Source organism: Panicum virgatum, chromosome 8K (genome assembly GCF_016808335.1).
Source record: "Panicum virgatum strain AP13 chromosome 8K, P.virgatum_v5, whole genome shotgun sequence".
Classification (NCBI taxonomy): domain Eukaryota; kingdom Viridiplantae; phylum Streptophyta; class Magnoliopsida; order Poales; family Poaceae; genus Panicum; species Panicum virgatum.
In genome coordinates, this window is record NC_053143.1 from 37,196,137 (window position 1) to 37,221,344 (window position 25,208).

General features: G+C 45.4%; 2 protein-coding genes, 1 long non-coding RNA gene and 1 other non-coding gene across 10 annotated transcripts; 2 read left to right on the top strand and 2 right to left on the bottom strand.

Annotated features, from left to right (window-relative positions):
- Window positions 1–2,058: 2,058 nt before the first annotated feature.
- Window positions 2,059–4,775, bottom strand: LOC120644519. Of its 5 annotated transcripts, none has more exons than XR_005663783.1 (5): window positions 4,742–4,775; window positions 4,336–4,594; window positions 3,821–3,992; window positions 2,456–3,093; window positions 2,059–2,362 (listed from the first exon to the last, which is right to left on the bottom strand). It is a non-coding gene; the product is annotated as an uncharacterized LOC120644519 (long non-coding RNA). The 5 variants fall into 5 exon arrangements; XR_005663782.1 differs by having other exon boundaries at window positions 4,668–4,764; XR_005663784.1 differs by having other exon boundaries at window positions 2,456–2,658; window positions 2,922–3,093; window positions 4,336–4,764.
- A 122-nt stretch (window positions 4,776–4,897) lies between these two features.
- On the bottom strand, window positions 4,898–5,901 carry LOC120646283 (atherin-like). 3 transcript variants are annotated; one of them, XM_039922926.1, is made up of 2 exons: window positions 5,066–5,901; window positions 4,898–4,959 (listed from the first exon to the last, which is right to left on the bottom strand). In XM_039922926.1, the coding sequence occupies exons 1-2, from the start codon at window positions 5,833–5,835 to the stop codon at window positions 4,941–4,943; spliced, it is 789 nt and encodes a 262-aa protein (XP_039778860.1). In that variant the 5' UTR covers window positions 5,836–5,901; the 3' UTR covers window positions 4,898–4,940. The 3 variants fall into 3 exon arrangements, with proteins under 3 accessions (XP_039778860.1, XP_039778859.1, XP_039778858.1); XM_039922925.1 differs by having other exon boundaries at window positions 4,898–4,962; XM_039922924.1 differs by having other exon boundaries at window positions 4,898–4,968.
- Window positions 5,902–6,124: 223 nt separating this feature from the next.
- On the top strand, window positions 6,125–6,196 carry TRNAP-AGG. Its single transcript has one exon. It is a non-coding gene; the product is annotated as a tRNA-Pro (tRNA).
- Window positions 6,197–10,496: 4,300 nt separating this feature from the next.
- Window positions 10,497–24,741, top strand: LOC120644520 (probable alpha-mannosidase At5g13980). Its single transcript, XM_039921153.1, has 29 exons — window positions 10,497–10,941; window positions 11,173–11,256; window positions 11,581–11,669; window positions 11,751–11,925; window positions 12,418–12,537; window positions 12,674–12,760; window positions 12,835–12,906; window positions 13,244–13,357; window positions 13,690–13,790; window positions 13,880–13,973; window positions 14,099–14,266; window positions 14,362–14,451; window positions 14,664–14,729; window positions 14,858–14,914; window positions 15,042–15,261; window positions 15,350–15,486; window positions 15,633–15,701; window positions 15,789–15,848; window positions 15,955–16,026; window positions 16,398–16,445; window positions 16,594–16,713; window positions 16,944–17,009; window positions 22,670–22,782; window positions 22,877–22,961; window positions 23,403–23,513; window positions 23,588–23,683; window positions 23,947–23,994; window positions 24,082–24,150; window positions 24,241–24,741. The coding sequence occupies exons 1-29, from the start codon at window positions 10,744–10,746 to the stop codon at window positions 24,460–24,462; spliced, it is 3,051 nt and encodes a 1,016-aa protein (XP_039777087.1). The 5' UTR covers window positions 10,497–10,743; the 3' UTR covers window positions 24,463–24,741.
- Window positions 24,742–25,208: the final 467 nt, after the last annotated feature.

The window sequence follows — 25,208 nt, forward strand, 5'->3', positions numbered from 1 at the left end:
CAAAAAAAAATATATACACAGTGTATAACATGTATATGTATAGTAAAATAGCAAATAACAGTATCTCTAAAAGAATACTTAAATCGTACTCCTTCCATTCTAAAAACAAGTCATCTTACCCTCTTTAGAGAGTATGCAAGAATCAATTAGTGCCAAATAAGGATATAGAGAGTTAGAGACTACCCCTTCTATCAGATGTGAAAAATGAAGAGAGATAATTTATGAGGTTGCTACCTTGAGGGATTGTTTATAGAGTACTGCTAGAGGGAGGTTTTTCACTAAAAATCCTAAATTCGTAATTAGAATAGTCTTTAGGGTGTCTTTTGGAGATGATCTATACAAAAAAGTCTTCACAATCTAATATTACCTCTTGTGCTCAAATAGTCCACTTCGCCTCCTCTAGGCATAGCCGCGACGGTCCAGTCGCGACCCTAGTCCCTAGCCCCAACTATCCCAATTCCACTCCCCCTCCTGTGTGGCCGCTTTCTTTCTGTTTCTGGCCAGCGGCAGCGAACTGTAGCGGCGCGGCGGGCGACGGTGGCTCGCGAAGAGACGAGCAGCCCTACAACGCATAGCGGCAGCTAGCCAAAAAAATTTCAACCTTTGAAAATGTTGAAAACCCAAATCTCACATTCTGGGCCCGCCCCCTGCGTCGGGTCATGGCGGGGAAGGGCTTAATTTATCTCGGTGAACCAAGGCTCTGACATAGATTGGTTCCACATCCTTGGAAAGAATTCCAAAGCTGCCGTCTTTATGAATCAAGAACGCCTTGATCGAAAGCCTCACACATCTCCAACACGTAGGGCCTGTCAAGTGTTAAATGGCGCAATGCAAAACAATGCGCTGTTAAATACCAGGTAGTATCTTGCCATGTGTCAGATGTTTCACTGCTACAAAAAAAGAATTTTAAGAGCAGGGGCGGGTGTGGTATCCGCTCCTACTTCTCGCAGCTAGAAATCGATTTGTAGGGACGGGTAACGTGTCCATAGCCTACAAATATATTTGTAGGGACAGGTCATGGCGTCACCCATCCCGCCATCCCTACAAATCGATTGTATGAGATACTATATATAGTCATAACCATATGTAGAGCACAACTAGTAAATAATCTTGTGATCTTAAATGGTCTTAAATGAATAATCTATAAACTATAAAATTTTAGATTTTATTACCACTACAACTTTGATATGGAACTACTCTACGTTCGAGGTTGTTTGAAAACAAAACAAAACTTATAGATTTTAAAACTAGAGAAATTATAATAATTTTTTGTACTATTAAATGACGAAAAAGTTATCTACTATAAAATTTTATATATCGTCAAGCTCAATAATTTTGGTATAAAATTTGTCTTCATCCGAGATCATATGAAAAAACTATTAATTTTTTGAGACCATTTGTAAAGGCGAGTCATGGCATCACCTGCCCTTCAAATTCATTTTTAGGGGGTGACACCATCACCAACCCTAGAAATGCATTTTTGAGGGGGTGGATCAACTACTACAGTAGTTCTTCTCTCTTTGTAGGAGCGGGTTACGTTTTGATCTGTTCCTAGGAGAAACACGAAACGTTCCTACAAATTATTTTTGTAGCAGAGTTTATCGCTGTCAGATTGATTAAGTGCCAAATCGTCAATGCTACTACTGTTGCCGGTGCACTCTGAATGTCTGTCACCTATTGTGCCGGGAGTTGGGTCGAGCTACATGGACTGAGAGTTTCACTCTTCTAGAAAAGAAAACTCAGGACAGGTACGTGATTCCCCGTCGGCTGCCTGTAGTTTCTAAATTAGTGGATTGCGCGCGCGTTGCGCGCGCGTAGATTTTTGGCATTTTTTATGGTTTAATTATGTAATTATAATGATTGATGTTTCAAATGCATGATGCGATTTTTCTTGTATCACGTGTTGTTTTCTTGCCTTGTTTCATTCATTGGCATTCGAAGGAAGATTTGTTTGTAGTAGAAGTATCATGCTTTCCTAACAGCCATAAATGAAGAGAAATTCGGAATAGTTGGCACTCTAAAATATAAATTTAGGAGTTGATATGTTGGTTCGCTGACAGCCGAGAACTGGTGCATAAGGTTCATCAGCTCATTTACTGTAAATGACATAAATCACACAGGTAATACAACAAGAAGATACATTAGGAACCAATGTTGCATATAGTACAAGGTCTAGGAAGTTAAAGGTGCAAATAAATAGAAGTCGTGGCAGCTGGTAACCATGTTTAGCAGCAGCATGGCATAATAAAGGAAATGCTGGTTACGTGGTAAGCTAAGTTGCTCAATATGCGGTCCAAGAGGGCATTTTAAAATGGACGAAATCTGATTCCACAGATGATTGCTCTTGTCATCCTGTTTCATCCTGCATAAAAATGATGTTCTAAATATAAGATGTTAGTTTAGGTAGCATAAAGAAGATCAATTTTTGTGTTCTTTTCTGGTGTTAGAGAGGTACCATTGGAGCAAGCTATTCTGCAATCTACAAAGGATCCTTGGTTTAATAGTTTGCAAAGAATCTTCGAAGGAACAGGCATAGACTCACCAGGTAGCGTCCAGCTAGGAACACAACAGCTTCAATTGTTTGGATTACTGTTAGTACAACAGGGGGAATCAATTGAAGCATCAAGGTCTTGGACGCTCTTTCCTTCAAACTTGTTTCTGTTTTGGGTAGACAAAGGATAAAGACGACTGCCCATAAAAGTGTTCATGATGTGACGCAGTCTTAGTTCATAATAAAAGGTCAACCACATTTAATCGCATACAGGGTGGTAGAAAGATGTAACTTTATGTATGCGATAAGAGCACGCATCCATTGTGGTATATGGGGTATTTCCAGACCACAGCAGTTGAAGATGAAGTGAAGCAACCTTTTCCAGATAAAAAATGCTGTTGTGGCCACTACAAAAGCTTGGAAGACATACCATTTCTCCACGGGTATATAACTGAACGGGATCTGAACTGACAAAGCGAGGAAAGTGTCCACCAATGGGATTGTCATCTCAAGGGAAGGGGGCTGAAACATGACTGGAGCAGTAAAGCCAGCTGTTTCTTCAACTTGTTCAGTAGTTCCAAGAGGCAACTGGGAGTTGTCTTCTGCAGTTATGGTTAGGGATAGCTCAGTAGCTCGGTTTCTTCCAATTCTGTTGATGAGCCGTGCGATGGGCAGACCTAAAAAACAGCGAAAACAAATAATATGGTCATTTCAGAAGCAAGTAGTATGAGCAGTGAAAGGCAAACGCTAGGCTGCACAGGTAGTGTCTGAGTAGTGGGTTAGAGAAATGTAGTGTTCAGTTTGTTTTAAAATCATTTGCTTAGCAGGGTAAGCTGTGGTGGTAAGTTGTTGAATATGAAGGTCTTTTGTCAAGAAATATTAGGTGGTAGTAGATTTCTAAAAAATTTCATTGTATCCTAATCAAATATACATGCAGCAAGAACCAATATGTATCTGTAGTGCGGTGTGGAACTAAATAGTTCTGAATAAGACGGAACAAATAAGGTTTAGGCAGCATTCATGCATTTTCTAGTATACCATCTAAGTACAACTTTGCGTAACTAATAGAGATGCCACTTACAGAGTAACTTTGGATAGTGCAGTTTTTAAGTCAAAGGAAAGGCTTTACTGTGCAGGTAGCTAATGATTTATATGCATGTGGTTGACAGGTTTCTTGTACCCCCAAAGTTGTCAGATTTAGATAAATTTTAGGATGATTTGCTGACAGGGTAGGCACATATATTTCATCCTCTGGACACTGAATAATTGGTGTAAATGGCACATAAAAAAGCATGTAACAGGTATCTGTTTGTTTCTTAGTGGACAAACCTGGCTGTTGGCCTGCTGTGATAGTAGCTACAGATGTAGCTTGGTGAGGTAAAGGTCCGCTAATCATCGGAGCACACGACGAAGTCTGATCACAAAGATTATATCCAGTTTCTTTGTTCACCTTGCATACACCACCTTCTTTGTTGTTGTGAAGTTGAGCAGGGGTTTTGGCCTGATTGAGGAAAGTAATTAGTGTTGGGAAATGGATTTCTGTGAAGGAAAAATACACAGTTTATTTATTGAAGTTTGTGCATGTCCCTTTCGTCAGATTTTGAAGGGGCTCAACCATTAACAGATCATGACCTGCAATACTACTTTAAATCCTCCACATGTTAATATGAAAGGCTAAGTTATGAGCAAAGTATCGTATGGATAAGCTGCAGAATCCTATATTCAATTAAAATAACAAACCCAATTTTAGAATAAACCCACCAAAGAAAAAGGCATAATAAGCTATTAATGCAATCACATGGCATTGTCTACATAATGCGAATCAAATTAGTAGAAAAATTTACCTTCTCTGCAGCCGATTGAAGCTCCTGGATTTCATTTTCATGTGCTTGCGCTTTCTGGTTTCTTTGGAAAGATCGAAGAGATGGTAGACTTTGGGAAATGAAAGAAGCATAACATACCTTTGCATAAGCTGGGAAATGAAATTTAGCATTCTTCTTTTAATGGCAGTAATAACAGATCGAGGTCGGGGATGCCAAAAACTTCTATATTTATGCAGTCAGCCACATAAGTGGGGGAAACAACAAATTTGCGGCAGAGGATCTGTAAAATCCCTTTCAGTGCTTAAAAATAATTTTTGCTGGAATACCATTGGATTTCCTAGAGAGAGGGGTACCTCGGATTCCATTGCAGAAAGAGGGAAGAAATGGGAATAGCGGTAATTGGTGAGAGGAGGAGGTTTGTACGAACCTACGAGGGGAGACAAGGGCGCTGAGGCTACCAGATAACACCAAGGAACCACTTGAGGCTCCTGATTTTAGTCCACTAAAATGCCCTCAAAACACACCCAATTATGAGCTCTTGTCTGCACTAGATAGAACCGAAGCGTGCGGAAATTGAGCAGGCCCGTCGGTCTGCGGGTGAGGCCTCTCCTCAAAGAGATGCCAGCCTACCGGCATAGCCTGTAGCTGCTGCCCCTAGGAGCCGGCAGTGATGCCCCGTGCAACGAATTGCCAGGGAAAAAATGAGCCAGCGAAGGAATCGGAGGAGAAATTGGGGAGAGCGGGTGCGCACCTATCTCTCCGAGGACCGCGGATCCAGAGGCGCACGAGAGGCGATGAGGAGCGGCTGGCAAGGATGGGGGACATGCGCACAAGAGAGGAGCGTCTACCGATGGCATGGCGGGGCGGCCAACGCTCCGTGCCGATGGCTCGGCTGTGCATCGCGTACGTGTCCGCGAACGGGGAGGGGCGGCCGGCGCGCCTCCTTTGGCGGCAGCGCATGGCGTGTGCCACATCGGCGGGGATGGATGGCGACCGCCGCGCGAGGACGGCCGGCGGGGATGAGCGGCAGCTGTCCGGGCGGGGAAGGGCAAGGAGAAGCAGTGCCCGGGCGGGGAGACGCGCTTCGGCGGCCAGTGGCAGGGTTGATGGGCGGCGGCGGCGACCCGTGCGGGAAGAGGCAAGGCGGCGAGGCCACGTCGGGACGCCGACGCCGACAGGCAGGACGGCGAGGGAGGCAAGCGGGGGCAGGGTCGGCGCGCGCAAGGGAGACTGTAGGGCGGCGAGGCTCACCCACGGCTCAGACGGCGGGGAGCGGCGGTGGAGAGCCAGCCCGAAGGAGGACGGAGGCGGCAGGCGGAGGCGGTCGTGCGGCACAGGAGTAGGTAAGCACTCGAATGAGCCGTGGACGGGATCCTTCCTGAGAGATCGAATGGGGCGCAGAGAGGGGGGGAGGGCGCCGGGGACGGCGCGGATCGGCGGCGGACGGGAACGGCGCGGAGCAGCAGCGCGGTAGACGGCGGTCGGGAAGGGAATCCACGCGGGAGACGGGGAGGGCCCCATGGTTCGCAGCCTCGCAGGTGTGGCCGATGTTTCGCGAAGGGAGCAGCCGGGTGAATGGTAACCGTAAATTTTGGAACGGAAATTTTTTTTTACTGACGTGGCCTACCTGATCGCCCGCCGAACCCCGCACGAATCATATATAGAAATGCCTGCCGGTCAACATGCATGTTCTGCGCCATGGTTTCTTGTCTATAAACTGCATGCATGTTCTGTAAAATGGAGTATTTGACAATGCATAGCTTCGTCGGAGGCATCGATTATTTAGATAGGCAACTGGGTGCAACAACGAGGGCATTTGGTCTAGTGGTATGATTCTCGCTTAGGGTGCGAGAGGTCCCGAGTTCAATTCTCGGAATGCCCCAATGTTTTGCGTTTTTTTTTCTTTTTTCTTGATGAGCCCGGTGGACCTTGCCATTTCCCGATTGGGGCCCTTGGGTCACGGGCCCACGGCCGCTGAGGAGGAAGGCCGAAAAAACAGTGGAATCCAAGCCCAACGAGGCCACAAATGAAATATAAGCTGTCACAAAAAATGAAAAGAATATTTCTTCAAAAAAAAATGGAACGTAATTTACACACAGGAGAGTACACCCTGATTACGCACGGGCATGTGTATAGTACGTAGTACCAAAAAGCATTATTGGACCATCTTTTCCGTGTCTGTCTCCGATCTCTTGACGCGTTGCAGCAGCTCTCTTCGGCCTCAGCAGCTTCCGTCACGTACACCGGCAGACCAGCTCAGCAGCTCGTTGCGTTGCCTGTTGTCCGTGTGCGTGCGTCACACGAACGAGCCTGTATTGGTGGACAGGTGGGGCCTCTTTGCAAGTTGAGAAAAAGGATTCTAAACAGATGGGCATGCATGTGATGCTTGATTTACCGGTATGTTTGGCCGCGCAAGCTAATTAAATTCTTTTTTTTTCCCGCGAGGTAAGCTAATTAAATTCAGGATGAGAAGTATGCATACGGACACGAAAACAGTGGACACAAAAAAATGGAGGACGAGCGTAACATCAACAGCAACCTTTGCAGAGACATACGGTAGGTTCCGTAGTTTTACGTAGCCAAAACATCCACTTAAACTTCTTAGACAATTACGTCTGACACTAAAACAAAAGGTACTACTCTCTGTGTTTTTATTTACACATCATATTAAATTTGTGCTAAATAAAATTTAACCAACTTTGTTCATATCTATAGAAAATATAACAAAATAAGTACTCAATAAAATGAATTTGGTAATGTTATTATAGAAGAAAAAAAATGGAGGACGAACGTAGCATCAACACATCCATTGCAAAAGCATACGGTTCCATAGTTTTACGTCGTGGTCAAACATCCACTTATACTTCTCCGACGATTTCTGACTGACGTAATAATCCAACCCGTGCCGTGACTGCGACAGCCCAACCGGCGGTTCGGCCCGTACGCCATGGCCTGCTCGTTTGTGTGATTGTGTCTCTCTCCTTTCTATTTTTTTTTCATATCTGGCCGTAGCCACGACGGCTGCCTGTTATGGCTGGGCGTTCGGGTTATCCGAAAAGTTCGAATCGGGTATTTCGGGTTTTGAAAATTTCGGGTTTTGAAAATTAAAACTCGAAATTCGCTGACAAAAACCAGAACCCGACAATTTGGGTACCCGAAAACTTCGGGTTCGGGTTCGGGTTCGGGTTACCCGAACTACTCGAATTGCTTAACTCTGAATGACCAAACTGAGTAACTGAATAAACATGCCCAGTCACTAGTATACATGTTCAGAGATAAACATGAGGTTTTCAGAGATAATCAACACTACCAGTACATGACCAAACTGACAGTTTACACTTCAAATATCACAATTAATAAATATAGTTTTGAAGCACTCAACAGAGATAAACACGACTCTCATGAAGATGAAGCTGCGCCTCCAGGCACCAAAGTCCAAACCACCCAGGCACCCACCAGCACCATGCACCACGGCACCAGCCTACATGCAAAGGCACACAAAGCAATAAGACAGGGATGCAAATTAACAATGACAATGATAATATTACCTTCTAAGATGTAGACGACCCGGCTAGAGAGCCCCTTGCCCCTGCTGGCCGTCGGCCGTCGCTGAATAGAGAGGCATTTAAATCAGACTTCTGAATAGACATATAGGCATATAGCAGTAGTGAAAAGTTTACTGAAACTTAAATATGCATGGCATAATTCAGAAGTATGTTAAGCACACTTGGCACTATATAATTTTTGATAAGAACAGTTCAATCAATCCTAGAAACTAAGATGCCAGCACATGAAATTGATCACTATCGGGGACATGAACATTAGCATTTATAGAACTTGGAATCAGATGTTGAAAGCGACAAGGAAGAACATTAGCATTACTTGGAATCAGATGGATATATAGAAGGAAGTAGTATGTAGTACATGATGAGTTTACATATACTTGGAAAAGCTTATATATGTAAAATTCACGACTAGCAAGTGCACATATATATATATTGCTTGATTTAGCTGAGGGCGCAATGCAACAATCAAGAACACACACTGGCATCAGCCGCAGCAGCACACACACGCGAACATATAAATTACAAAACACGTACGTGCATACATAGACCGGCCGGAGATCGAGCAGCTTCTTATTGAGGCATTACTTGGAATCGTATTGGCAACTAGGGGGTCACTGACCAAGTTAAGCTACAGAGATCCATACGATGCAGACCAACCAATTGCTAACGGACAGACCAATCGGAGATCATATAGGAGGAAGGGGATCGATGAGCCTCGCAGAGCTCAGACGGATCTGGGGCGCGTACCTTTCCTAGCCAGCGGTGTCCCAGATATGGGCTTTGATGACCTTGTCCTCGACGTGGATGCGGCGAGTGGCGAACTCGACGACCCCAGTGGTGGACGACGACGGCAAAGAGGTGGAGGCAGAGGACACGCGGCTCGCTGGATCCAGCGAAGGCAAAGGCGGATCGGAGGGGCGGCGCCATTGTGTGGATGCGCGAGGAGGAGTGGAGGGGCGACGCCGTTGCGTGGAGGTGCGAGGCGGAGTGGAAGGGCGGCGCCGTCGTGTGGACAGGAAGCCGAGGTCACCGGGGATAAGAAGAGGAAGAGGCCGCCTCGGGCTCGGGGGCCTGCACGCTCGGCCGCTCGCGCAGGCGCAGACGCACACGGAAGGTGGTGCCGGTGGCGGCGGGCGGTGGCGCGGTGGGCGGCTGGGGCTAGCGTGGGGGGCGGCGGCGCGGCGCGGGGTCGGGGCGTCTGGCGAGTCGCGTCTGGGTCTGGCCGTCTGGGGCCTGGGCGCACGACGTGGGGTTAGGGTTAGACTTGACGCTTGGTGTTGGACTGTTGGTGGTGGGCTGGGCTGCAATTTATTTGGGCTATTGGGCTGACCATTTTTTCGGGTAAATCGGGTATTTCGGGTACCGTGGCCCAAAACCCGAACTACCCGTATTAATTTCGGGTACCGTGGGCTGGAACCCGTATTAGGGTTCGGGTTTTTCGGGCTCGGGTTTTTCGGGTTCGGGCTTCGGGTATCGGGTTTTTTTTCCCCAGCCATACTGCCCGCTGTTCCGGGCGTTGCAGCGCCAGCGCATCCATCCATCCCTTGGGATTTCGATTTTGGCCTTGCGAAGCCGCGATTCGATATCTTCTCGTGCGACTGTCGCCCTCCTGATCCGGTTCACATTTTGCACGCTGGCCCTCCCATGCTCGGCGATTTACATTAAGGTAACACAAGAACGTAGTACGCGGCAATGGTATTATTGTTGGGCCCTATCCTATGAGACACGCACACGCACTCCCTCTAGACTAGCCAAAAGAAACGGGGACATGCATCAGGCGCCTTTTCGCGATTTTGCGTCCGTGGTCATGCACCAAAAGGGCTTTCGTTTTTAAGCCTTTCTTTTAGCACATCGCTAAAAAGTTAAAAAAAAAAGTTAGTACACTGTATACTTTTGGACAGCTAAAGTTTCAGGTTAAGTAAGCTAGTTAGTACATGATAGCTTATTAACTGTATCAAACCTTAATAGTTTAATTTACCATAGATAGCCTTGGGAACATGTTGTGCTTGTTACTTGTTGCATCTATTGACAGTGTCACATATGTTCCCTTTTTATGGCATTGTTACGTGTACTTTATAGTTCTGCAGTAAAGATTCTATAATAACCATGCGTACATAACTCACCTCGAACGTAGAAGACTATGATGAGGCTATATGCACGAAATGGACCGAGATTATTAGGTATTATTATTTAAACTTTGAGGTATATATACAAATTAGTTTCAAAAGAAAGGGCTGATCAATGATTTTTACCTTTCTTTGGGGGGGGGGGGGGGCAATCTTCAGTAAAGTTACTATTTATCCTAGAAACAATTATTAACTTACTATTTATCCTATAGACAATTATTTGTGTCAAATTATCTTGGAAGATTGCCCTTTCTGTCTTGTATTTTGTTATATTCGTGAATAGTAGTACTAGATTGCAACACGCAAGTATAGTAGTCAAATACTCGAATGTAAATATTTGGGCCGGCAGGCATGTACTAGGAAGTTGATTTACATTCACCGGTCAATTCTGTTGCGTAATTGTTTTCCTTGACACATTTGTGAACAAAATTTTGGAAAGGATTGCGACAGGATATTCGGGTATAAAAGGAGGGCCAGACTGGAAGGAACTACATCCGGAGAGGAGAATACGCAGCATTTGCAGAAACCACCCCGCGCGGGGCGCTGACGTGGCACAGCGAGCGCGCAACTACTCGCCTCGCGGCGTCCCCCACCGCCAGGTGGGCCCCACCTGACTCCTCTTCTTCTTTTAGCTGCTGCTCGCCTCCGCCGGGTCACAGTCACAGTCACAGTCCCCCGGCGACCTCCTCCCCGCCGCCTCCTCCCCTCTCCGCCCTTCTACCGCGGCCGCCGCCTCCATGGGCCCCGTCCGACTCGCCCTCCTCGCCGTCGTCGCGCTGGCCGCCGCGGGCGAGGCGGTGTACATCCCCTACAACACGTCGGCGGGGGTGGTGGCCGGGAAGCTCAACGTGCACGTGGTGCCGCACACCCACGACGACGTCGGGTGGCTCAAGACCGTCGACCAGTACTACGTCGGATCCAACAACTCCATCCAGGTGAGGCGCCGGCTCCGCCGGGCTGACCGCTGCGCGCCCCCGATTTCGTCGCTCGCGGTTGCCCCTGATTTTCCGGAGGAATTCGAAGTGTTTGTTCTGGGGGAGCGTGCTAATTACTTTTTAGTCTTTTCTCGGGGGATTTCTAGCTAGTTCTCTCAACTGAGCCTGCTGTTCGTCAACTTGGCTCTGCTTTATTTAGTCCAATTTGTTTTTTTTCCTTCCTGGTTGCAGGGGGCATGTGTGCAGAACGTTCTGGATTCGCTCATCCCGGCCCTGCTCAAAGACGAGAACCGCAAGTTCATCTATGTCGAGCAGGTAAACATTGCAAATTGCATTCATAATTGTGACTTGTAACTTTTTGATTCGTCAAAAAATGGGTTGTGGCAAGCTTGGTTACTGAAACTGAGGGATAAGAAGCAATGCGCATCAGTCAGTGATCATACCGTTGTTTCTGCCAGCATTTTTGGGCTTGCGGAACTTTTAGGACCCTGTTATGCCGATTCAGAGATTTGAAGCTCGATTACCAGCTCTGCATCCCAGTGCTTTGCGTCGTACTGCAGTAGCATAATGTGGATTCTCTCTGATGGGATGGAGTGTTTCCGACTTTTCTTCTGACAAGTGGTTTATGTACGATTGCAGGCATTTTTCCAGAGATGGTGGAGGAACCAGAACGACATGATCAAGGATACCGTGAAGGGGCTCATCAGCTCTGGACGGTTGGAATTGATGTATGCTCCTTCAAGTTCTGAAACTGTCGCTTTGTAGTTGTTTCTGTTCTTTAGTGAATGACATTGCTTCCGCTGTTGAAGCAATGGGGGCATGTGCATGCATGATGAGGCCACTGTGCACTACATCGACATGATTGATCAGACTACGCTCGGGCACAAGTTCATCAAGGAGGAGTTTGGTCAGATTCCACGGATTGGCTGGCAGATTGATCCATTTGGCCACTCTGCGGTTCAGGCATACCTTCTTGGTGCAGAAGTAGGTTGCTTTAACCATATCCATTTATGCCCTGTCCTGATATCTCACATGACTAATGCTTGCAAAAGCTTGGCTAAGTCGAATTATGGTGCACTGCTACTTCCCCGGGCTTCTTATTTGCATGATAAGTTGAACTTTGCACCTATGAAATTACATTTACATTGCTATTATAGTAATTTTGACTTGACAGCTGCTTACAAATGTCCTTAATACCTAAGCATTAGGATATTCTACCCTTTCTTTTTCCGGACTAGATATTCAGTCTATATACAGTTGCATAGAGCGCACACTATTGAGAAATTAAGAGCTGTTATCTTGTGATTGTCACGCTGGCCAATCATAATGCAATTGACACACTTCTTGACACCCAACAGAACTATTTAATTAGAGGGGCCAAATCAATTAATTGAATTTACAGTTGCCACCTACAGTGTTTGGCAAACATACTTAGTAGGACAAAGATGGCTGAGTAAACATTTCATTATCTGCCAGGTAGGATTTGATGCTTTCTATTTCTTCCGGATTGATTACCAAGATCGTGATACTCGAAAGGAAACGAAAGAACTTGAGGTTGTATGGAGGGGCTCCAAGAGCTTTGGCTCATCAGCTGATGTAAGTAGTCTTTTCTTTTCCAAAGTGCATGCCTTACTCCAGTTTGATGCTCTGTTTATGAATCCTTTGCTAATGCCTAGGCGCTATTCTATTTTGCTTGTAATGTTCGATTGAAAAAACTGTATGATTGTTTCAGATCTTTGCTGGCATCTTTCCGAAAAACTATGAACCACCTCCTGGTGATTTTTATTTTGAAGTTGATGATGATTCCCCTGTTGTCCAGGTAATTCATCAGAATTAGAGTTATTATATGTTGCTCAGGCACTAGGCAGTTCTTCATGGCTTTCCTTTATGCAGGATGATCCCCTTCTTTTTGATTATAATGTTGAAGAACGAGTAAATGATTTTGTTGCTGCAGCTCTAGCACAGGTACATTCGGATCTCGATATGGTTATGTTTCTTTCGTTATTTCCTTTTGGGTTTCAATGTACTCTCTCTTTGCACCCATGTACACCCAAGGTTTGGTTAGTGCCACTACAGACTTTACCTTATTTAGTTTATATTGGCTCTCTGTTGTTGTGGTGATAGGTTTTATGACCCGTGAGAATGCAACTTGGGTGTTCTTTCTATTATGGAGTTTGACTTTTATCTGTATTTTGTATTATCACTAGTCATATGTACTAGAATATTCATACTTAATATTATTGTTCTATTCCGAAATACAGCTTCACATCCTAAGTTATATTTTATTCTTTCTTTTCTGTAGGCAAATATCACGAGGACAAACCATATCATGTTTACAATGGGAACAGACTTCAAGTACCAATACGCAGAGAGTTGGTTCAGAAATATGGACAAATTAATTCACTATGTGAATAAGGTTAATGATGAACATATTAAAGAAATCGCATAATTATTTACTTGTTAAATTCTGTTATGAAAGTTCATCTCATTACTTTGTTGTATAGCCATGATAATTTTTTAGATATGGTTTGTCGAATACATTTGAGTTTTTTATGTTCTCATACCAATTTTAAACTTTATATATATCATGTGATTCACTTGGTTTATTTCATTGTTACATCAGAACATAATTTCTTATCGATAGAGGATTTTTGTTTAACAAAGTACCAAAATAAGTAGAAAACAGTGTAGTTTTCTACTGTAATGATGGTCGAACTCACCTGCTTGCTCTTCTGGACTATACCTCAGGATGGCCGTATCAATGCTCTTTATTCCACACCTTCCATTTATACTGATGCAAAATATGCTGCAAACGAGCAATGGCCTCTCAAGACCAATGATTTCTTCCCGTATGTTTTTATTTTGTTTTCATAATTGTTATGATTAACTTTACCTTATTCCTGTTGCTCATGTGTGACCTTATTGTTTGTTCAACCAGATATGCAGATAACCCTAATGCATATTGGACAGGTTACTTCACAAGTAGACCTGCCTTAAAGCGATATGTCAGGATGATGAGTGGATACTACCTGGTAGTGTTGATATCCTATGTTTTTACTATGCTGAGCTGCGGTGGCCTTCAAATGTCCATCATCCACTGCTTAAGTACATATGTATTTGGTAAACTGCTTATTCTTAAAATTCAATTTATTTTCAGGCAGCCCGGCAGCTGGAGTTCTTTAAAGGAAAAAGCAAATCAGGTCCAACAACAGATTATCTAGGTGATGCTCTAGCTCTTGCTCAGCATCATGACGCTGTTACAGGAACAGAGAAGCAACATGTCGCAAATGATTATGCCAAGAGATTGTCAATTGGATATACACGAGTGAGCATCCTGAGATAATTGTTTCAAATCATGCTTCATGTTTTTTTTTTCATTTTGTTTTAGATGAAACTCATTTGGTGCGATTCATTTTACAGGCCCAGGAGCTTGTTTCGACTTCTCTTGCTTGCTTAACTGAGTTGGGCTCGAAATCACATTGTTCTTCTCCAACAACAAAATTTTCACAAGTTAGTTGCAGCATCCCCCCCCCCTACCCTGTGAAGAGTAGAGACTTTCAACTTAGGCATCAATGGAGACGATACATTCCCTTATGTTCCTATATGAAATAAATTTGATTAGTGTTTAGTCTAAGATGAAATGGATGGGTCACCTTCTCAGTTTCTCTAATCTTTTTAGAAATGACTTAATATTTACTGTGTCACTGTATCTTCTTTTTCAGTGTCTTCTTCTAAACATTACCTATTGCCCTCCTTCCCAGACGGATTTTTCTAAAGGAAAAAGTTTGGTAAGTTTTGGTATCAACTCATGCATTGCTCCTTCTGAAGTGCCCTTTTTCAGTTCACCCATGTTACTTAAACAAAAGATAAGTGTACCATCAACCATTTTTTTTCAATACATAATTTTTTTTTTCAGGTTGTTCTTGTGTACAACTCACTTGGCTGGAAACGAGAAGATGTTCTTCGTGTGCCAGTATGCAATTGTTCATTATTCTCTTCAAAAGAAGTTATTTTGTTTTTGTGTGTCTATAATATTTTCTTTTATAAGAAAGCAGCTTCACCTCACATTTGACTTAATCTACCACTAAATGAAATAACAGGTTTTCAGTGATTCAATTGTGGTTCATGATTCTGAAGGAAGAGAAGTTGAATCACAACTTCTGCCTATAGCTAGTGCCTCACTAAACATACGGGACAAACATGTTAAGGCTTACCTAGGCACTTCACCAGGTGCAAAGCCCAAGTTTTGGCTTGCTTTTCCTGTGTCAGTACCGCCTCTTGGTTTCAACACTTATTTTGTCTCAAGCATGAAGAAATCAGGTGACTTTATTTCTTTATTCTTGATGAGCCACTGACTTAAGAAATACTGCTGCTCAAAATAAAATTCTAATTCGTATATATAATCCAGCATCTGTTTCTTCCAAGTCCACAATATACTCATCTCAAGGAAGTGAAAATAGTAATCTACAAGTTGGGCAAGGGAACTTGAAACTTCAGTATAATGCAGCTGGAGCATTCTCTCTGTACTCCGATAGCAGGACTCTGGTAATGTACCAAAGCTCAATCTTTGTGTTCAGTGTTTGTTATTGCACTAGTTTCATATTGCAGAAATGGAGTTAAATCATAATTCTTATGTTGAGTTTCAGTTATGATCTAGATCTTGCCTAATAACTTAATTAATAAATTTCAAGATTGAAGCAAATTTCGAGCAGAAATACAAGTATTACATAGGGCAGGATGGTAACGGAAGTGATCCTCAGGTGCACTAAAAATTCCATAAGCCATTCATTTACAACAATAGTAGTTTTCTGGTATTAATGGTGTTAATTACTTTTCCTCAACCGTAGGCTTCTGGAGCATACATATTTCGGCCTAATGGCACTGTTCCTATCAAGACTGACAGTCAGGTATGGAGAGGGATTGTATTTGCTCTAGAACAACATATAAGTTGCATCATCCACAAAGTTATTTTCAAGATATTTAACATGATTCTTGTTAAATTTACTATGTAAGGTTCCTCTCACAGTTCTGCGTGGCCCCATAGTGGATGAAGTGCACCAGCAGATTAATTCATGGATATATCAGGTTATCCCTATGGGAAATGCTTTTCCGAATCATCATTTATGTACAATTTATCTTCTATTTGTTTTTTTTCTTATCCAACATCTCAATGTTCTTAATGAATTTTTAGCTTACATTCCTTACATAACAGATATGTAAGGATAATCCTCATTAGCAATGCTATTTACACTCTTTCACCACTATCATTTAATCGAGTTATTTTGAGTAATTTATAGGATTGGCCTGTCATTAGATGGCATATTTACTCATATAGATTGTGAAAGAAAACACAATATGATCAGCTGTGGAATTTAATTATGTTATATAAATGTTGGTCAAACAACTAGTAGTTATCCATTGTGTTCTTGATACTTATTTTTCAATTCTGAACACAGATTACCAGAGTTTACAAGGGGAAGGACTATGTGGAAACCGAATTTATTGTGAGTGCTCTGCCAATAAGATGTTCCTTGCATTGCTATAGATGTTTGTTTAGACTTTTCATTTTGTTTCATGTTTTGTGTGTATTTCCCCCCCTCTATATTGGCATAGGATTTTAACATTTTCTGAACTGATTGTTCACATGCATAGGTTGGGCCTGTTCCAACAGATGATGGAAATGGAAAAGAAGTAGCAGCTGAAATCGTCTCAAACATGGCAACAAACAAAACATTTTACACTGATTCCAGTGGACGCGATTTCATCAAAAGGGTATGCGGCACTGACACTTTTTACCTTCTCTCCCAGCAAAGCATTTTTGTTGCAGTTCTCACTGACAGAGTTGAGAAATAACTGTGTTAGTGATTCCTATTCTATAGTCTAGAACATGAAAGGGACTAAAGAATAGCACAATGATAAATCAATACAGAAATACATGGTAGAACGTTGTAAGATTGTCTCAAGCTTTATATTAATACACGGGTACCCATTTGTTTTTGCAGATAAGAGATTATCGATCAGAGTGGAAGATTGAAGTGCACCAGCCCATTGCTGGAAACTATTATCCTGTGAGCTTTTGTTTGATCTCTATATTTTTTTAATGAAGTTCAATAACATTAATAAGTGCTATCTTTTTATCTGGGCAACATCAGTCAAGAGTGGCATCTTCCACACAGTTGATTCAGTTTTGAATTGATTATTCTATGTTATTTCTCCTGGAGAGTTTTATAGTTATTTTCATCTTTTTACCAACATTTATTGATTTTACTGAATGATGTCAACATAGACACTAATGTTAGCTCAATCAGTTGTCTGCATATGGTGCCATAAGAAGTTAAGGATTGGAGATCTTTGCAAAGTTCTGATGCATAAAAGGTGATGATTATGAAAAAGGGGCAAGAGATCAGACATGTGCAGTGTAGAGAGTTGGGCAAACACCACACACCCTAATGAGGGGGGGTGACCTTTCATTATATAGGCCGTATAGGCTTGGAGTACAAGTTAGGGTACAAATACAATACAAGACCATATACAACTCTATATATCTAACACCCGCCCGCAGTCGCAGGGGAAGCATCACGAACACCAAGACTGGACCTAAAATCAGTAAACAACTGTACAGGAAGACCCTTAGTCATGATATCAGCATACTGATGTGATGAAGGAACATGGAGGACCCGGACTTCCCCCAAAGCGACCTTCTCACGGACAAAGTGGATGTCAATCTCAATGTGCTTCGTTCGTCGATGGTGAACTGGGTTAGCTGTCATATAGACAGCACTAACATTGTCACAAAAGACAACCGTAGCCTTCTTGAGAGGAAGATGAAGTTCCTGAAGAAGCTGACGCAGCCAACAACACTCAGCCACAACGTGAGCAACTGCCCTATACTCGGCCTCGGCACTCGAACGAGAAACTGTGTGCTGCCGCTTGGACTTCCAAGACACCAGAGTATCACCAAGATAAACACAATAACCCGAAGTAGAACGCCTCGAATCAGGACAACCAGCCCAGTCGGCATCAGAATAGGCTGTGAGGGTATCAACAGGACCTGTACCAATGTGTAGGACAAAAGACAGTGTGCCCTTCACATAGCGCAGGATGCGCTTGACAAGCGCAAGATGTGGCTCCCGAGGATCATGCATGAACAAACAGACCTGCTGAACAGCATATGCAAGATCAGGACGAGTCAAGGTGAGATACTGCAAAGCTCCAGCAAGACTCCTGTACTCAGAGGCATTGGCCACAGGTGCACCATCTGTGGCAGACAACTTGGACTTAGAATCCACTGGCGTCGATACAGGATGGCAATCACTCATACCAGCACGCTGAAGAAGGTCCAAGGCATACTGTCGCTGAGACAGAGATAACCCATCTGAAGAGCGAGTAACAGAAACTCCCAGAAAGTGATGAAGTGCTCCAAGATCTGTCATAGCAAACTCAGCATGAAGTCGATCAGTAATGCGCTGAAGCAGGACAGAGGACGAGGCAGTGAGAACGATGTCATCCACATATAACAGAAGGTAGGCAGTGTCAGCACTAGTCTTGTAGACAAACAATGAGTGGTCAGACTCTGAAGGAACAAAACCCAACTGTCGTAAGTATGTGGCAAACCGCTGATGCCAAGCACGAGGAGCCTGCTTCAGACCATAAAGAGACTTCTGGAGAAGGCAGACATAATCAGGATATGCAGGATCAACAAAACCAGGAGGCTGTTGACAGTAAACTGTCTCATCAAGACGACCGTGAAGAAAAGCATTCTTCACATCAAGCTGGTGAATCGGCCACTGTCGAGAAGCTGCAATGCTCAGAACCGTCCGAATGGTCTCTGGCTTAACAACCGGACTGAATGTCTCATCAAAGTCAAGACCAGGCTGTTGAGTGAATCCGCGGGCGACCCAACGAGCCTTGTGACGAGACAGAGAGCCATCTGAATTATACTTAAGCTTGTAAATCCACTTCCCTGTCACAACATTAGCACCAGGAGGCCGAGGAACAAGACGCCAAGTATCATTGTCAATCAGGGCCTGAAACTCATCTGCCATAGCTGTGCGCCAATTGGGATCAGCAAGCGCACTACGATAATTGCTCGGAACAGGAGAAGCAACCTTATGATCAGCAGATAAATTCCGGTAATCGACAGGGTTTATGGTACCAGTCTGAAGACGAGTCAACCGCCGTAGAGTAGGCGGCGGTGAGGGGCCGCGCATCGGCCGGAAAGGAGGCTGAGGCGGCCGAAGATCACGCGCTGTAGCACCATACCGTCGAACAGGAAGAGGACCATTGACGGGGCGACGACGGTAGACGTTACCGAAACGCCCAGCCGGAGCAGCAGGTCCGGCAGGCGCTGGTGGAGCAGCGGGGACGACAGGAACAGCAGGCGCTGGTGGAGCAGCGGCTGGAGAAGGCGCAGGAACAGTCTCCACGGAGTCTGTCCCGCCAAGAGGAAGACAACCGCCCGTAGTCGAAGCAGATCCTGACGAGGGCACGAGACCACACCCGCCCGGACTGCCAGTAGCTGCAGCGTCGTCGAGAGGCCCTAACGGGGGCACGAGACCACACCCGCCCGGACTGCCAGTAGCTACAGCGTCGTCGAGAGGCCCTGACGGGGGCACGAGACCACACCCGCCCGGACTGCCAGAAACCGAAGTGCCAGATGGGGGTACGGAACCACACCCACCAGACGTGGAGACACCCAGAGCGCCGGGTAGGGGCACTAGACCACACCCACCAGACTGGGAAACGTCGGGGCTTGGTAGGGGTACGAAACCACGCCCACCAAGCAATCCGCCACCAGCTGCATGATCAGTAAAACAAGGTGCAATATCCAAGTCGCGACCGAGAAGAAAATCAAAGGAGCTGGTGGGAGTGCTAGAGTCACGCGCAAACGGAAAAGAGAGCTCATCAAATACAACATGACGAGAGATGATGATCCGGCGTGTGGAGAGATCCAAACAACGATATCCCTTGTGAGCAGAGGGGTACCCCAAAAACACACAGGCAGTGGATCGCGGCGCAAGCTTATGCGGAGATGTGGCCTGTAGATTGGGGTAACAAAGGCATCCAAAGACACGTAAATGCTCATAGGAGGGAGGAGATTGGTACAAACGAGTGTACGGGACTTCGTTGCGAATGGAAGAGGAGGGGCGCCGGTTAATCAAGTATGTGGCGGCTGCAAGGGCCTCAGCCCAATACTTGGGGGGCATGGACGCATGGATGAGCATGGTGCGCATAGAGTTATTGAGGGTACGAAGCACACGTTCAGCTTTGCCATTTTGTGGGGAAGTGTAGGGACAGGAGAGATGGAAGACGATGCCGTGGGCAGCAAGCAAGTCGTGCATGGCATGGTTAACAAACTCCGTCCCGTTATCAGCCTGGAAGCATCTAACGGTAGAACCGAACTGTGTGCGAACGTATGGGATAAAATCAGCAAGGTGCTGACGGACCTCAGACTTGTGCTTAAGTGGAAACGTCCAGCAAAAATGAGTGAAATCATCCAGCAAAACCAAATAATAAGAATAGCCAGAAATACTAGGAACTGGTGATGTCCAAACATCACAATGAACTATCTCGAAAGGGGAAACAGTCTGTGAACGAGATGAACTAAAAGGGAGACGCGCATGTTTGCCAAGTTGACAGGCGTGGCAAAGGGTGCGGTCTATTTTATTACATGAAAGTAGATTGTGTTTCCTGAGACTAGCTATGGCGGCTGGAGCAGGATGACCGAGGCGACGGTGCCACACCGAGGAAGATGCTGCAAGGAGGGCGGTAGCAGTGGACTGGGCAGCAGGCGAGATGGTGTAGAGATCGCCTGAGCTATTGCAGCGAAGAATCACGCGTCCTGTCTTGGGTTCCTTGACAGAGAAACCAAAAGCGTCAAATTCTATAGAACCACCATTATCGCGGGTAAACTGGCGAACAGAAAGTAAATTGCGAACAATGGAGGGAGCGATAAGGATGTTGTTCAGGAGGAATTTAGCGGAATTGGTGTCTAGAATCGAGGAGCCGCGGGTCGTGACAGGGATACGTGCACCATTGCCTACTAGAATTGAAGAATCAGCAGCTGGAAGACGAGAGTGGAGTATACCTTCAGATGAATGCATGTGAGTGGAAGCGCCGGTGTCCATCACCCAGGTGTCGCCTTGCAGCGACATCTGCTGCAGAGCAGCCACAAGGCCAGCCATGTCCCACTGCGCCTGGCCGCCGGATTGCTGCGCAGCAACCGCAGTGTGGGCCTGGGGAGCAGACCCAAGAAGTCCAGGGCCACCGCGCTGTTGTCCACCGCCACGCGAGCCCTGGCCGCCGCCGCCGAAGCCGCCCGCCTGACCCTGCTGACCCCATGGATTGATGCAAATCCAGGGTCCATTAGGGTTGGGCGCGCGTGACTGTTGCGGCTGTTGGCCGCCGCCGCCGCCCTTGCGGTTGTTGTTCCTCTTCCGCCTCTGCTGGCCGCCGCCCTGCTGTTGCTGCTGCGCCAGGAGTTGCTGAGGAGGAGGCGGCATGGAGGAGCGGCAGGAGGAGCCGCAGCCGGAGGAGCCGCAGCCGGAGGGCGTGGAGGCGTTGAGAGCGGTGGAGGTGACCAGCTTGGCCTCCTCGGCCAGGCGCAACTCCTTGAGGGCAAGGCGATCAAGGGCGCTGGAGAAGGTGATGTCGGGGTCATCAGCGATGATGTCGCAGGTGGAGCTGAAGCGAGGATTGGCGCCTCGAAGCAGGTTGAGCACCATCATCGTGTCATCGACGGGTCTGCCGACATCACGAAGGCGATCAGCAGCCTTCTTCATCTCCTGGCCGTAGGCTTCGACGGACAGATCCCCCTGAGTCAGGGTCATGAAGGCCTGACTCAGGAAGATAGCACGGGGTGCCCGATTCGCCCGGAAGCGGGCAGCGATGCCGGCCCAAAGCTTGTGTGCCGTCGGGTCCGCCTCCATGATGAAGTCGTGAACGGCGTCGGAGATGGTGCTGTAGATCCAGGAACGGACACAGCAGTCCTCCTGAATCCACAGAGGGGTGAGGGGATTGGGAGGTGCTGTCCCGTCGATGTGCGACATCAGGGCGAAAGTGCCGCACAAAGCCTCGAAGCACGCCTTCCACTTGGAGAAGTTGTCGGCGCGGAAGTCAAGCTTCATCGGGACGTAGGAGTGCACGTTGATCGCGGCGTAAGGGAGCGCCATGGGAGAATCAATCTGTGCAGCAGAGTCGTCGCCGAAGAGAAGAGAAAACCCGATGGAGCAATCGGAATCGCTGTCACCGGAGTCCACGTGGGTGATGGTGGACATTAACAGATGAGATCTGGTGTGGTGGAGAGGTCGCGCGCAGCCAGGGAGGCGGCGGCGCGAAGGGCAGCGGAAGAGAGGAGGCACGCGCGGCTAGGGAGGGGGGCGGCGCGCGCTAGGGCAGGGAGGGAGGGAGGGAGAGAGGCAGGCCTAGGGTTTATGCTCTATACCATGTAGAGAGTTGGGCAAACACCACACACCCTAATGAGGGGGGGGTGACCTTTCATTATATAGGCCGTATAGGCTTGGAGTACAAGTTAGGGTACAAATACAATACAAGACCATATACAACTCTATATATCTAACATGCAGGACCCAGTGCTTAAGAAATTAGAATGCTGTTCCTACTTCTTACTAATTGTGCAATGAAGAGTTGAGCAAATCACTCTGTAGCTTTAGATATAGTTTCTGCTGCGGTAATCTGTAAATATAGGTGATTCTTTACATCTCTTCAGGTTAATCTTGGCATTTATGTGGAAGATGGCAACAAAGAGTTGTCTGTACTGGTAGACAGATCAATTGGAGGTTCAAGTATAAAAGATGGACAAATAGAGCTAATGCTACACAGGTACATCCTCAAGCAGCATAATTGTAACAATAATTTGCTGCTTCGTTTTCTTTTATTCTTTAATCTTTACTACTTCGTGCCTACCAATGTATAGGAGGCTACTTCATGATGATGGGCGAGGCGTTGCAGAGGCACTAAATGAAACTGTCTGTCTCGATAATCAATGTGAAGGACTAATTGTAAGTAAGAGTGATTATCTTCCTGACACCTAAGTAGGATAGAAGCAAAGCAAAAGTCAGTAATTGCTTACTAATACCATTAGAATGAACACACCTCATTTTTTCTGAAGAAAACCTGTCACTTATTAGGATATGTTAAAGTCAACCAATGCCTCAAAGGTAGAATTACGTTAGACAAAAAAGGCCATATGAATTTCCTCAACTCATGAACTCAGGTAGCAACTAATTACAGAACTCTCATAGAATTACTAATTAGACAAAAAAAGCCCTATGAATTTCCTCAACTATCATGTCACTGAGGTAGCAACTAATTACTTATTGGCAGCTAAGTCATCAGAAGATACTGTTGTGTCATTACCCATCAGTTTACTATATTTTGACTGCAAGAATGCAATGTCATGCAGAAATATAATGGAATGCATCTCATTGTACTTTTAACAGATCGAAGGAAAGTACTATCTCAAAATTGATCCACAAGGAGAAGGATCTAGGTGGCGTCGGACATTTGGCCAGGAAATATACTCACCTCTCCTTCTTGCTTTCTCAGAGCAGGTACAGGTTGAAACTTGCCATTAACATGTGCTCAAGCTGTTCATGTGTTAACATGCACCAACTTGTTTATGCAGGATGGAGGCAACTGGGCAAATTCACATATTCCAAAATTCTCTGCAATGGATCCAACCTACAGCTTGCCTGATAGTGTTGCATTGCTTACCCTTCAGGTACCTACCCGTTATACCACTGTTGCCTTAATGTGCGAACCAGTGATAATATACATAACTTTTATGTTATATTAACCATGGATAGGTATGCGGTCCTGGTTGGTTTGATTGATAACAAACAATGAAATGAAACCATGCACTCTTCTAGCTGTATATTACCGCAAGTGCAAAACTGCTGCCTGGATTTTTTGCTTTGCCAATTGTTACAACCTATATACCTGTTTAATATTTTGTTATACGTGTCATATTTGCTCACTACACAGGAACTCGAAGATGGAAGTGTTCTTCTTCGGTTTGCTCATCTATACGAGGTTTTGCCACCACCATTCTTACTTTGCCGTTCCAGATCAGGTAAATTCTATTTGCTTTACTAACTTTTGTGTTGTTCTGGACAATAGGCTGGAGAGCACAAGGATCTTTCAGCTCTGGCAAGTGTCGACCTCAAGAGAGTATTCCCAAACAAGAAGGTCCTCTTTGAGTCTTTGGCACACATCTGATTTACCCTTGTCTTGGTCTTCAAGAGTATTCTTGACCCCATTTCTGATACCTCACTCCAGATTGGCAAGATCATTGAGACAAGCCTATCTGCAAACCAAGAGCGTGCAGCCATGGAGAAGAAGCGCCTGAAATGGAAGGTGCAAGGGCCTCCAGCTGACGGGAAGGTGGTCCGTGGAGGGCCCATGGATCCTTCAAAACTTGTTATCGAGCTGGGGCCAATGGAGATCCGCACGTTCATTGTCAACTTCGAGCGCAGCATCAGTGGCAAGCAGTTGCTCTGATTGTCCGGCCCCGAGGTCCGAATGGCGATCGGGGCCAATGTTGTATTATTATGTTGACATCCACGCTTTTAGGAAATAAAAAATAATGCAGTCGTGGTGGCCTTGAGCATCGTCAGCTTTTGTGTGGAAATTGCACTGATTGTATCGAGCCACCAATTCCTCATTGGAGTTGGAACTGAATCTGATTTGAACACTCAGGTTCAGATACAAAGCTCAGTTTTTAATCGGAACTGTCGATGTGCATTATTTTATCATGAAATTCTGGAGTCTTGAGTTGCCAATGAGATCCTTTTCGGACCCACCTGTCAGCTGAGCTTGAGGTTGGTATAATTTCTGCACCAAACATGCCTAATTTGGTCGCCATAAGTTGATCTTAGATCTGATACTAAGCACGAATATGGTCTTGAAGCCAAACATGATTGAAAACAGGACGAGTTGTGCTGTCTGGTTGCTATTGTTGTCCCGTTTATGCTATAGAACATCACAGCTCAACTAATACTACTTTTTTGAGAAATGTAATGTAGTTGAAGCACAAACAGTGGGGATGAGCGTTTGCTATGATAGAACAATGTAAACAGTTCATACGAAGCTATCACCATGAGCAGCTCAAGCAAGGCAAAAACTAACAATACAATAGTGCAGTTAGAAATTAAGCTGTTGCCTTGTGGGCGTTCTAACTCCACAGAAAACAATGTTAGGATCAATGACTACAAATTTAGATGGTTGTAAACATCTTTAAAGAAAAA